The sequence below is a fragment of the Acomys minous genome (genome assembly GCF_964271855.1).
Source record: "Acomys minous genome assembly, chromosome: 9".
Lineage (NCBI taxonomy): Eukaryota > Metazoa > Chordata > Mammalia > Rodentia > Muridae > Acomys > Acomys minous.
The window spans coordinates 9,110,254-9,123,746 of record NC_140490.1 but is presented as its reverse complement, the minus strand read 5'-3'; the positions used below and the strand labels follow the sequence as shown (position 1 = coordinate 9,123,746).

General features: G+C 53.8%; 1 protein-coding gene across 1 annotated transcript in view; it reads left to right on the top strand.

Annotated features, from left to right (window-relative positions):
• Nucleotides 1-270: 270 nt before the first annotated feature.
• The window catches only part of ZCCHC24 (zinc finger CCHC-type containing 24), a 53,803-nt gene continuing 40,580 nt past the window's right edge, over nt 271-13,493 (top strand). Inside the window, exons 1-2 of the mRNA XM_084795406.1 lie at nt 271-721; nt 11,839-12,039. Coding sequence (XP_084651532.1) covers nt 476-721; nt 11,839-12,039 — 447 coding nt within the window. The 5' untranslated portion in view covers nt 271-475. The remainder of the gene's footprint in view (nt 722-11,838; nt 12,040-13,493) is intronic.

Below are 13,493 nucleotides of genomic sequence, written 5' to 3'. Positions count from 1 at the left end.
GGTCGGCGGTGTGCTGCATGTGCGGACCCGCCTTCATTCTTGTTTTGCTCCTCCCCTACATCCATATTCAATGAGACAGCCAATGGGGGAATGAGGAATGGACCGGACCGGTCGGGGTGGGGCGGGGTCTCCGTGGACCCCACCCTAGGAGCGGTCCCCGGAGGGGTCAGCGCGGAGGCAGATAGCGGATCCCCGGGCGGGGTGGGGCGGGCAGCGAGCGGGGCGGGGCCAAAAGTTTCCTGCCCAACTTTCTCTGCCTCCTTCCTCCGCCCGCGCGCGCCCACTGCTGCAGTCCGGGGAGGCGGCGGCGGCGGCGGCTGTGGGCAACGCGCGGGGCGCAGGGCACAGGACGCAGGGCGATAGCCGTCGGGGTCGGGGCGGCTGGCAGTGGGCAAAGGCTCCCCGGTGCCCGCCCCTCCGCCGGGAGGGGGGCGCGAGCGGGCGGCCGGGGAGGGGCCGGCACCGCCAAGGCAAAATGAGCCTGCTGTCTGCCATCGATACGAGCACAGCCTCGGTGTACCAGCCGGCCCAGCTACTCAACTGGGTCTACCTGTCGCTTCAGGACACACACCAGGCTAGTGCCTTCGATGCCTTCCGGCCCGAGCCGCCCGCCGGCGCCGCGCCCCCGGAGCTGGCCTTCGGCAAGGGCCGCCCGGAGCAGCTGGGTTCTCCCTTGCACTCCAGCTATCTTAACAGCGTCTTCCAGCTGCAGCGCGGAGAGGTGGGTGCCCCAACCGCGCGCCCACTGCTTCAAGCCCCTCTTCTATCTGTTCTGCTGTTCTTGGTCTGTCCCAGGCCGACCTCGCATTGCCCGGCTCGGCTTGGCTTGGCTTCGATCAACTCTGCCAAACTTACCGCCTGAAGTCCCTGGGGCGCCGGGAGCGCGTCACCTCCCGGAGCCTCTCGGAGCAGCTCAGGCCTGGGCAGGGCCCTCCCGCCCCCTCTCCGAGTCTCGGAGTCCTGCTCCTAGTAAGCAAGCTCAGGGTTGTCTCCGGATTCTCTTCAGACTGCCGGGGTGCGGCTAGGGCGGGGAGCCCCTTCCTAGTCTTTCCTTCGCCCAACCCTATCAACTTTTCTGGCTGCGGCCAGCTGGGACAGAGGGTGTTAGAGGCTGCTCTAAACTCCTCTGGAAGGGCCTAAAAGAATTCTACCCCGACCTCCCGGGCTCCCTTGAAAGCAGTGGCTCTTCCAGGGGCTTTTCCTCCTGTTCCCAGCACGTAGGAACCTCTAGATCCACCCTGCAGCTGCTTGCCCTCCCCCAGCCACATAGGAAGTGGTTTTTGAGGGCTTGACCTAGCAGACTGTTCTGTCCCTTGCCTTCCCAGGCTGGAAGGAAATGAAAGGGAAATCCTTGGGGCGGTGGGGGGCGGGGGGCGGGGGGAGTTGGCTGTGGCGATGGGAGAGAGGGCTCCAGCTGCTAATGCCTTCTCCCCAAACCTGGGATGTGTTGCAAAGGCTGCCTGTTCAATGGATTCAGTTACAAAGTCTACTGGGCAGTGCATGTCCCCAGCTGGATAAATACACAGGTGGCCATGACTTCCCAGGCCCCTTTGCAGAGTCTTATCCAGAGCCTTCCCAGAATCCATCTACCAATGAAACACCCCCCAACCCCCCCTATCCCCCCCCCCCCCCCCGCTATTTACTCCAGTTTGGGAATTGCTGATACCCTCTGTGCCTCTTTCAGTTTTCCCCTTGTGGTTTCTCTCTGTTAAAGGGCGCAGGAGGTAGAAGGGCACACAAGGGGCCAGTTTCACCTCTCTTCTAACCTAGGGGTGGTCTGGGAATAAGGCCAGTATATGCTGAGGTGTGCTGGGGTTGAGATGTGGAGTCAGGAGGTCACTCTTTCTGGTCTCAGGTATGTGTTCAACACGGCCACAATTTACTGAAGGACTCACAGATGCGTAAGATACAGGTGTAAGGCCAGCACCTCCCAACTGTCTTGCTGACCTGTGGAATAGAAGCAGTACAAGAGGGCTGGGCATAGCGGCAAGGCTGGAAAGGTGCCTGCAGAGCCCGGGCGGGTGTGGGGCAGTGTTTTTATGCTAATGCTCTTTATAAACCATAACACATGCTCTCTGCCCTGAGGAATGGTCTCTGGCTGGGATCTTCCTTACTTGTGACAATTTGTTGTCTCTTGGGGGAGCTGGCTTTAGGTGACCAATGACTTTGGAGAACGGTTTGTGGAGTATTTCTTGATTGCCTGGGCCTTTTGCATTGTTGATTCTCTTACCAAACATATGTTGAGTTCTATGCAAGGACGGGAGTGGGGAGGGGCCAAGGGGGCGGGGACATAGTGGATGGAGTGCTTATAGTTGGATAGATGTGCACTCAAGGGAGGGTCTTTCACCTAGGGAGAAGATGACCATGACTCAGAGGTCCAGCAGGGTCCCTAAGGAGCCTTTACTAGACTCCCTCTGCTCCTGCCCCAGCACTACTGCACTCCTCACACGTGGTCTCTGCTATGCTGCCCATCAGTTAGTGATCCTCTTTGGAAATTTCATGCCTCCAGGATCCCAGCTGTGGCTCAGGAAGACCTGTCTGTCTCCTGCCGCTTCATTGTCGTGTTCCTCAGTTTCCCCCAGGAAGAGGCCGAGTGTGGGAGGAGCTGGAGCAACGATGGGAGAAAATTGTCTTGTGATCTGACTATAGGGAGCACCCATCTTTCTGGCCTCAGCTCTCCCACCGAGTAAACAGAATCTCTGCTGTCAGCCAGGGTGGTATGTTAGGGATTGGAGGCATCATAAACAGGAGAATGTCTGCCAACAGACAGCTTGGGCCAGGGCTATCAGAGGGACTTTTCACACTTACAGGCCCATGGCTTACTTAGAGGGCTGGAGGGCTGTGCCTACTGATTTCCAGAAGGTTCTCTTGGCTTCTAGCTCTCCCATCCTCACCTCCCAAACCCTCTCAGAACCCCAGCTGTGTTCTTGCGGATGGGTTTTTCCTGAGTCCAGGCCTTAGTTGGTGACCCGATATGGCTAAGAAGGTGATAAATCCCTCCCACCCCAGTCCATGTCACCACCAAGGGGCTGTGTGCAAAAGCAGCGAGCTCTTTGTCACAAGAGGGAACTTTAGGAAAGGACCCAGGGTCCACAAGCATTGCCATTCTGTTCGAGGCCTGGCAGGCCCGGTGGCAGTGCCTGTGGATGTGACTTGCATGCTGACCGCTGACCATAGCCCGTCTGCACCAGCCCCTGTGCCAAGAGCCCACCCCCTCCCGCACCGCCCCCAGCCTGCTCCCTCCACAATAGCAAAACACCATGAATGCAGCTGGCATTGGGGGAGGTGAGGACACGGGGCCACAGAAGCTTTATTGTGCCCCTGGAACCACAGCTCTGGGAGCTGAAGATAAGCCAAGGGTCCTGAGTGGCCCTCTTGCCCTAGGAGCAGAGAGGAAGGTGGCAGAGTTTACATACAAGTGCACTGTAGGCTCCAGGAAGTGGCCTTCAGGCAGACACAGACACTTTGTAGAGTTTTAAAACACAGCTGGGGTCTTAAATGAGGCCTGGTAAACCTGACTTTCAGAAATGTCACAGCTGGATGGAGAGAGAGAGAGAGAGAGAGAGAGAGAGAGAGAGAGAGAGAGAGAGACGCTTTGGCTGAGCCCTTCAGGTGCGGCAGAAGGAGGTGCGGCTTATAGGTGTGGGTTGGGGCAGACTGCATGGATCTTCCTTGCCGAATTCTGTTTGGAATTTAAATTCTCAGCAGGGCAGCCACCACGAATTCCACTTCTGGAGAAATAAAGTTAAGCATTACCTCTTGGACCCTTGGAGGGGTTTTCAGAGCTGATCCTAGCAGTCTTTGTATCCCGCTCTGACCACACCAGGGAAGTGAGGCTGCCCAGTGTCCTCTCCTCCATCAGAGTCTTAGGACAAATTTCCATTTTCCTCTGAGAATACATGTAGCTGTAAAGTACGGCCCCATTGTCGAATGAGGACCCCTCCTTTGTGTGTGTGTGTGTGTGTTTGGAGAAATGAGGGCTCAAATGGGCTTGCAAAGCATAGCATACTTGCTGTCCATATGTTCACACAGTGTTTGCTAGCATGGTAAAGGCTCAGAGAAGTCCTGCAATTCAAACTGTGTTCACTGTTCTTCATCCCAATATCTCCTGTAGTTCGTTCAACCAAAGGATGGTTTTGGCACAGGAAGCTGCCTGTGTCCTTCCAGCCATCTCCAGGTCCAGGGGTGGTCCATGGAGCAAGCTCTGAGCTCTCCTGGGTTGCATAGCTCTAAACTCCAGGAAGCTTTTCTTGGTGACATAAAGTCGGGGAGACCCCCCCCCCCCCGGTTCTCATATCACTTTCTATGGTGCTGCGGGCTCTACTTTTTGCCACTGTGGCCTGCCCATTGCAGATTTGTTAACGGTGTCAAGAGTCTTCAACCCTTCAGTACAGAGATGATAATGCTAACACCTAGGAGGACAGCTTTAGGAGCTTGTACAAGGTTCCGGATGGAGGAGGTGGCTCATATCATGTTTCTAGCATAGGAGGATTGCCATGAGTTCAAGGCTAGCCTGGGCTAGAGTAAAGCCCTGTCTCAAAAAAACCAGGATAGGGCTGGTGAGGGGGATGGGTGGGTAAAGGCTCCTGACACCAAGTCTGACTACCTGAGTTTAATGCCCTGGTCACACATGGTAGACGGGAACCAACTCCTGCAACTTGTCCTCTGACCTCTGACCTTTATATGCATGCCCACAAATACACACAGATAAATAATAAATAAGTGTAAACAATAAAAACAAACAAACAAAAACTCCCAGCCTAGACAGTAGTAGGGGCTTTGGATGAAACACCACCTGTGTCTACAGCAGGTGTGCAGAGGTGCCCCAGTGTGGACAAGTAGAGCAAAGTCACTCTCCTCCCTAGCAGGGGGTTAAACTGGACCGCTGGAAGTCTCTGTGGTCTGGTCGAGATGGGAGGCAGACAGCCCAAACCTGGGAGGAATGTCCCAGAGGTATGGCTTGGGAAGAGTCCCCAAATATATGACCCCCTCCTCTTGGGTGCTGAATGGTAACTCAGGCAAGGAGGCTGCCACTTGGGGAGGATTGGCACAGGCAGCCTGGCAGTCTGTTGTTGTTGTTGTTGTTGTTGTTTTCAAGACAGAGTTTCTCTGTGTGTCCTTGGCTGTCCTAGCCTCGCTTTGTAGACCAGGCTGGCCTTGAACTCACAGTGATCCGCCTGCCTCTGCCTCCCAAGTGCTGGGATTAAATATGTGCGCCACCACTGCCCGGCTCTGGCTGTCCTCTTAAACTAAGTTGGCTGCATAGGTCTGGACTCAGAGGGAGGGGGTTTGGCTATGTAAGTTAGGTGGAGAGAGGGTGGAGGCCTCAGTAATAAATGACTGGTGGCAACAGAAATCCAAGGTGATGTAGATGGGGACCAGTAAGCAGCAAGCAGCTCTGTTTTACTTTTTGAGACAGGGCCTCACCCTAGCCCAGGCTGGCCTTGAACCCAGGGCAGTTCTCTTGCTTTAGTGTCCCAAGTGCTTGGAACACAGGCGTGAGCCACCAACCTCCAATGGGACCTTGAACAGGTACCTAGAATGTAGTTCCTCGTCACTTCCACTGTATAGAGAGCAAAGCAAAGGCCTGGATGACTCTCAGCAGAGCTAGATCTAACCTGATGCTGCATCCCAGCCTCACACTATCTCTGTAGCCTATGGAATATACCTGGTTTCCAGGCCAGCTCCTACCTGCATCTTCCTTGGGCCCCTGAGCATATATGCCAAGCACCCGGGACTTCCTATCAAGCCACTGTGCATCTCATGTTTCTCTCTCTCTCTCTCTCTCTCTCTCTCTCTCTCTCTCTCTCTCTCTCTCTCTTTCTCTGAGACAGAGTCTCATATAGACCAGGTTGATTCCACGCCTGCTATGTAGCTGAGGTGTCCTTGACATTGTGATCTCCTTGCTTCCCACTAGTACTGGAATTCTGAGGGTATTGCCATCGTGTTCCATTTAGGTCATGCTGGTGACCACATCCAGGGCTTCCTACATGTTAGGCAAGGACCCCACCAACAGCCACACCCTCGACCCAACCCTTTTGAAGAGTCATGGGCACTTGGGTAGGTACTGGGTTTCCTGATATGTTCTTCCTGTGATTGGTCTGGATTAGGAGACAAAAGAGGAGAAAAACCATGTTTTCCTATTTTATTCTTATGTCCCTGCCTGGGTCAGCAGCCCTGTTGTCCAGAGAAAGAAGGTATATTCAGAGACCTAGGAACAGAACCAAGCATGTGCCATTGGATATGTTCTGTAATCCCAGTGTGTGTGTGTGTGTGTGTGTGTGTGTGTGTGTGTGTGTGTACCTGTATGTGTGTGTATCTTCTATGGCTCTGTCTTCCTTTGGCTACACTGGTTAACTTGTAATTTCTGGAAGCACCCAGCAATCTCGTGTATCCAGAACTGTCCCAATGGAAGGATTGCAAGGTGTTTTCTGATAGTACAATGGATGTCTCTCCTGGGTGGCTACCTTAGGGAGCAGCTCTCTCTCGAGCTGATACAACAACATGGGCCGTGGCAGCCGAGGTGTGCATGCTTTATGGCAGGCAAAAGGCTTGGCAGCCAGGCTGTCCCGCACTATGCAATGGTGGTGTCTCTCTGTAGCTCTGCTGTTGGACTTGGGAGTAGGAATCCTGCCTCTCTCAGCTTAACATGATGATGATCAGTCAGTGCTTGGGCCACACTGGATCCTCAGCTCATTCTACTAGGTGGGTGGGGGTGGGGCAGATGCCCTGAAACCTGCTCTCTCTCCTGTCTTCAGCCCTGTGATGATGTGAGTGGATGGGCTCCCTTGTCTCAGCCTCCTGTGCGATCTCAAAGAATGAGTGTTTATTGGTGGCTAGATTAATTGCAGTGAGCTAACTTGGGAGATGGTGAAGCCCTATCCCTAGCCATGTTCTGGTCGTGGCTTAAATGTGCAGATGGTCCTTACCTTGTTTGGTCATGAGCTTCTTTGAGACTCTCGAGCCATTTGGAGTCCCTGGTGTGAGCCCAGTACATATGGTGCAAGCACACACGTCTGCCCATGACTTCACGGTTCCTGAATGCCCTCCCTTCACAGTGGATCCCAGCTCCAGGCCTCTGCTATAGAAGATATGGCCTCAGCCATACCCTGGACTGTCTATTACTACAGTCTTACCCAGTCCTTGGTTTTTCAGATTCATGCTTTCTGCTTTTGCTCGACAACTGTGCTTCACAGGTGTGAGGCACAGGGTCCCCAGTGCTTTTGTGCTAGCTGGGAAGTGAGCAAGGAGCCATGACCCATGAGCACCAACAAGTGAGCGGTGACCCTAGGGTGGGGACCAAGGAACTGAGATGGGGGATAGTCTTCCCTCATCCCTAGGTCTGCTAGGCTTCTGCCCAGCATCCATTGTCTACTCCCCCAAGCCCTGGACCCCATTTCTCTCTGCCCACCTCCTTCATCTAAGAGAACTGGACATGAGTGAGCACCAGCTATGCGGGGAGAACTATTTTACCTGTGAGGTGTGAGCAGTGTCCGTATTGGCAAAGGCTCGTGATCTGTCTTGGTCAGTTCATACCTTGGAAGCAAGAACGTGGGCAGAGCTGAGTGTGGCGTGCTCCGTTTTCCTGTGGCCCACTTCTCACCTGTGTGTACTGTCTCCTACTCCTCAACCCAGCACACACTTGCCTGTCTGTGGGTAGAGGATGGAGCAGTGCACCATTCTGGATGGGCCCTAGGGGCAGAAGTACAGATCTCTTGGAAACAGGGGTACAGTCATTGGGGGTTGTGGATGGTTTCTTACTGCACTGTGTGCCTATGTGTTGGGTGCAGAGGGGAGGGGTTGGTTGGCTTTAAGGGATAAGAAGATGTCTGGGTGATGAAAGGAACCCCATAGAGCTAGAGGCTAGAGTCAAGCTTCTTCCTCTGAGCCTGTCTTGAGTTAGAGAGCAGGACACGGAGCATCTATGTCTGCCTGAGCTCCCTTGGGTACCCTGCCTATGGTCTGGCCTTGAACACTGCCTTCACCATTGGCCTTGCTTATGGCTGTGCCTTTCCTGGCAGAGGCTGTGTCTCATTTCCACCTGTGGCCCTACTGATTCTGCCTGAACCGTCTCGGTGGTTCAGACTTCCACTCTCTCTGGGCCACTCTCAGAAGGTCTGCCTACCGGCATAGCACCTGCCAGTTCCTCCCTTGCCTGTGGTACCCTCTGATAGTCCTGCAGGAGATTTCCAGCTGGGCAGGCTGCTCTGAGGAGGGTGGGACACAGCCTCGGGACTCTGTGCCTCTGTTCTCCACAGTCCACAGCAGAGCTGCCTTCCCCAGAATCCAACCCCTTCCCAGAGTCCAGAGAAGCTGGAGCCACATCTTGCTCAGCATCACAAGGGCTTTACATATGGTGTCAACACCTGACATCGTCCTCTGGCTCCCTTTTTATAGGTGGAGCCAGGCCTATGAAGGCGGTGTGGAGGTGAAATATATAACTGGCCAACACATTTTGACTGTGTTGCCTTGGGCAAATTGCTAAGTCTCTTTGAGTGTCTGTTTCCAGTTCTCCAAGAATGAGATAGTGTCTTAGCAGTCAAGGGGAATGAAGAAAAGGAAAAGATTAATATGGAGTATGCCAGACCGACTAGTGGTCAGAACAAACCAAGCTTCTCATCTACTTTTTCCTGTCAGGTCATTAAGAACCTTGTAGAAGGTTCCAGCAATGACTGTGTGATGCTATGTCTCCCCCCATATGGTGGAAGGATCCCATGCTTCCTATCAGCTTCTGGGGTCACTGATCCAGGTTCATGATGTAGTTCAGAGGCTTACATCCATCACATGGGGGGCGGCTGTCCTCCTTTGGACAGACCAGGGTCTCTAGAACGCATGCATCTGTGCTCCGCTTGCTGGCCCTGCAAGCCAGTGAATGGCTGATCACCCTTTATAATCCGGGACCTGGGGACCTCTCAGAACCTGCGTGTCTGAACCCAGCAATGGTGCACCTGCAGGGACAGTCAAGTTTAGTCTCTCTCCCTTCTATTCCAAGAGGGAAGGAAGGCCCAGCCTTACACTCTGCCCAGTCCCAAAAAGTCAGAAATCTTGCTGGGACTTTGCCTTTCACCTCTGTGGCCAGAGCTCAGGTAGGGCTTTGCAGAGGAAATAGCTTTCTGATCTGCCCAGCCTGCCCTGACCAGGCAAGTTGGACTCTTGCCTCTTGGTTCCAACTGGTTCTGAGTTCCTATAGCCCTCAGAACCTTGGTTTCTCTACTAATAGCATGGGAATGTGGTTGAATCAACTGACTCCTCTTTGGACTCTTAGTTCTGGGTGGTGTTTGTCTTGGGCTGGGGCTTGAGGCACAAAGCTGTGGCGGTTATGTAAACAGGCCGGGGGACAGTGGAGGCCAGGGTTCTGAGAGGGGGACCTTAGCCTTGCTTTGTCCATGGATCTACAAGGGAAGGTATATCAGTGACCGTTGGTGCCATCTGGAAATATTGAGCTGCCAGGGAGGGGCGTGCTCAGAGGCCCTTGGCTGTTCGGGGATGCCTGAGGGGCTGTCATGAGCTGAGGAGCATGGCCACAAGCCCAGGGAGAGGACTGTTTAGGGTGTAATTAGCGCACTTTTGGCATCCACCAAACTTCCCTTCTTAAAACAGTCTTGAAGTCTATGTGGACTTGTTTAAGTCCTATCCAGCAAAAATGAAAGAAAGGAAAAGGGGGGGGGGGAAAGTGAAAAGGGTTGTTATTTCGTGAAATTGCATTTCCCAGCCGTGAGCATGAGTCACGGGGTTCGGAGCTTTAGACTTCTTGTTTGGATAAACTTTTTCTCCAAGAGGCCGGGGCTATGCTGGCCTCACTTAGGCCAGTTTGGGATGACAAAGCTGGTAGCACAAGACAGGTCTCCTCGTCGAGATGTAGAATGACCCAGAAGTTGGTGCTCTGAGGCAGTGAAGTGACTGCTGCTGCCCAAATTTTCTAGGGGGGCCTGGAAAAGCAGATTCAGGAATTACTGTCCAGTGGATTCAGAGTGGAGCAGTCGGAGGTGGGTGGTGATGGCAGTGGCTGTGCTCAGCGCCACAGAACTGTACACTTTAAAAATTGTTAAACTGGTAACTGTCATTATGGATATCTGATCACGCACCAAAATATGTGCTTGGTCCCACGCCACTGCTGTGGCGACTCTGAGGTGGAGCCCAGAAAACTGTTTTTGTTACTAGTTTCCAGGTTATTCAATACAAGTTTGGAAACTCATTTCGTCTGTGAAGCAGGGGCCGTGACTCACAGGGCTGTGATGAGAAGCAGCTATCTCTGCAAGCAAGTGTACTGTTCCTAGGGCATGGCCTGTCCCCATGGCCGCCTTGTCTGATTTGCACCAAAGCTGCCCCCTTGTACTTCAGAAAGTGACCCTGCAAGCTCGCCACCTTCAGGATGGGGGTCACTGCCTCTTAGGAAGCCGCTCCATCCGGGCCTTGAGCCTGAGCCGGGGGATTAAAAGCTGCTTTTGTTGGAGTTGGGCAGGGTGTACCCCGCGCCCAAACTGCTATGGATTCTTTTTCTCTCCTTTTCCCACACTGAACAGCCAGAGGACAGCCCCTGCTCTAGGCTCCTGCCGGCCCCTCCTTTGCAAAGGAGTCGTTCTCTCTAGCAGCATAAGGACTCTGGAAAGCAAGTCTTCTCTCCCGGCCAGCCCCGGGCCAGACGTCATCCCTGCCATTTGGTGCATTTGCAGTGGGCTCAGAGGACTCTGACCATTGTGCCGAGGTTCCCTATTGGCTTTCGTGGGGGAAGCTGCTGCTTTCTAGCCTTGGCCCTTCACTAGGAAAGGGGAGCCCTTGGCCATTCCTTGCCAGCCCCACCAAAGGCCCCACCTTCACTAAATTCCAGTGGGCCGTGCCACCCGGAGCCTGTGATGCCTATAAATAGAGGCTGTATACACCAGGAGGGCTTGAGCTGTGTCTGCTTGGGAGCTCAAAGGGTGTCTGGTTCCTGTCATGTGGAGGTGGGAGAGGCCAGCCACTTCCCTCGCTAGGCTCTCTGAGAGGTGGCTCAGGCAGGCTGGGCTCCTCTGTGCATTGGCCTCCAGGTCTGTTGGCAAAATGGTAGCCATATTGCAAGCTCCCAAGTCTCTTCCTTGCTAGATGGGAAACAGAGTCAACACAGACCTAACAGAAGTCCCTCTCTCTATACCAGGACAAGTGGCTCTCCCTGACGCCATCTGTATTAGTCACTTTTCTTGTTTCTGTGACAAGATGCCGGACAAAAGCAGCTTAAGGAGGAAGGCTCTACTGTAGCCAGTGGGTACAGCCCGACACGTCAGGGAAGTCATGCCATCAGGAGTATAGCATAGGGCCCATGGTCACGTGTGCACAGTCGGGAAAGAGCCGGGAACGAACGCTGCTGTGTACTTTTTTACTGAGTGCAGGACCCCAGGCCCTGGAATGGCGCCTCCCACATTCAGGATGGCTTCTCCCAAACTGCTTAACCCGATCTGGAAGTTCTCTCCTAGACATGCTGAGAGATTTATCTCCTAAGTGATATTAGATCCTCCCAAGTTGATAGGATCAACCTCCACATCTGGTGCAGTGTGTCAAGAGGGGTACTAGTAACAACGCTCGCAGCTGTTAACATCATCACTGTGTACCCAGGGGGCCCTCCGGCCCAGACACGTGACAAAGTACTTTGGACTCACGACCTCACTTTACCCTTATAGAAGCCTTAGGAGGTCACTCTCACGTTCCCACAGCACAGGCAGGGCCCCTGAGGCCAAACCCACAGCGAGAGTTCAGATTTGAACTCAGGCTTCGGGGCTGGCTGAAAGCTCTGTGCGAATCGCTGTGGGGTGTTTGCCTCAAAGCCTCCTTTGCCACAACCCTGAACAGCCTCTGTTCCCACAGGCGCTGAGCAGCAGTGTGTACAGGAACGCTTCACCCTATGGCTCTCTCAACAACATCGCAGATGGCCTCAGCTCCCTCACTGAGCATTTCTCAGACCTGACGCTCACCTCTGAGGCCCGCAAGCCCAGCAAGCGACCTCCGCCGAACTACCTGTGTCACCTGTGTTTCAACAAAGGACACTACATTAAGGATTGCCCTCAGGTAAGGCAGTTCAGCATAACTGGGCACTCCAAGCTTCCTCCGTGGCTGGGTCTGTGGGTAGGTGGACACATGGTCTCCCTTGGCCTTCTGTTTCCTTGGTACTGTTTAGCGAGACAAAGCTGTCTGAGGTGGAAGGGCACAGACCCAACTTGAACTCATGACGTTTGTTCAGCAATCTGCATGGGGGAGTCTGGACCCAAACCAGCCTCGCTATGTGAGGTTCTGGCCCTTTGGGTCCCACAAGTGTTCCTGCAGGGTGAGTCCCATTATAGTGGGGCAGGAGGCAGCCAGCAGCCTCTTCACAACTCTCTGGAGTCCCCATCTGCTCACACTCACCAGGAAGGAATGTGGGCTCCTGGCCAGGAATCCAGATGTGCACCCCTCTCCCTCAGAGCCACCACTGCCTCCTCTGCCTGGAATGAAACAGGATGAGGGTCCTGGCCTATTGTGCTCTAAGATATGTCAGGGTAAAGGCATCGGGTGCCAAGAGGTCAGGCATCCCCCTCAGGGTGCAGGACTGGGAGGTGGAGGATGTTGGGGGCACCCCTATTCTGTCCCTTGTGCTTTGCTGTGATGAAGCAAGGCATCTGTGCAGCTGATTCTACTCCCTGGACGACAGACTCCCCCATACATACAGGATCCTGGGGAGAAGACAGCAGCCATTTTTTTCCCAGTGCAGTCTGAGCTTATCAGTGATATTTTCCGCACACTATTTTTTTTCACATTTTACAATTTATTTTTAATAATGCAGTGCTGGATTTATTTTATATATGTAATGGAAATGGAATCCCATAAACTCTCAAGAGCCATGCAGTATTACCCTCCAGATGCTGGAAACCAGAGTGGAGCTGGGTGGGGAGCCAGAATGGGTTTGTCACTTGCTGCGTCTTAGGCATTTCTCAAGAAGGGCTGTGCCAGGCTTTGGGCCCTCGCTACTTCAGGTCTAGCCCTGACACAGCTCTGTTAATGGTTCCAGGAAATTTGGTAGAAAAGCAGAAGCGTAGGCCCCCCTAGACCCACACATTGGTTCACCCTCCCTCACACTCCACACCCCATCTTTCCATGGGGGCAGCGAGCAAGAGGCCCATGGAAGCACGTGACTTCACTAAAGGCTGAGCCCACTCCTCCCCCAGGGCTCTATGATCGGGCAACAGATAAGGACTCAGTCTGCCCATGGCCCACTAACTGGCCACTCCTTCTCGGCTAAGTGCTCCCACATGCAGCCATTCGGACACCTCAAGAACCACCTCCACCCAAGAGCAGTTTGGGAAATGGGCAAGCAAGACTCATTCACATGGAGGAGAAGACAGACCCTGTGTCAAATGTCCCCTGACAGCCTTTCATGGAATGATGCTAACTGCCTGTGTGCCAGGCTCGCATTAGCATCTTTCTGGGAGGCTGAGATGAGCACTTCCAAGCAAGGGAGGAACTCAGGCAGAGGTTGAGCTGGTTAG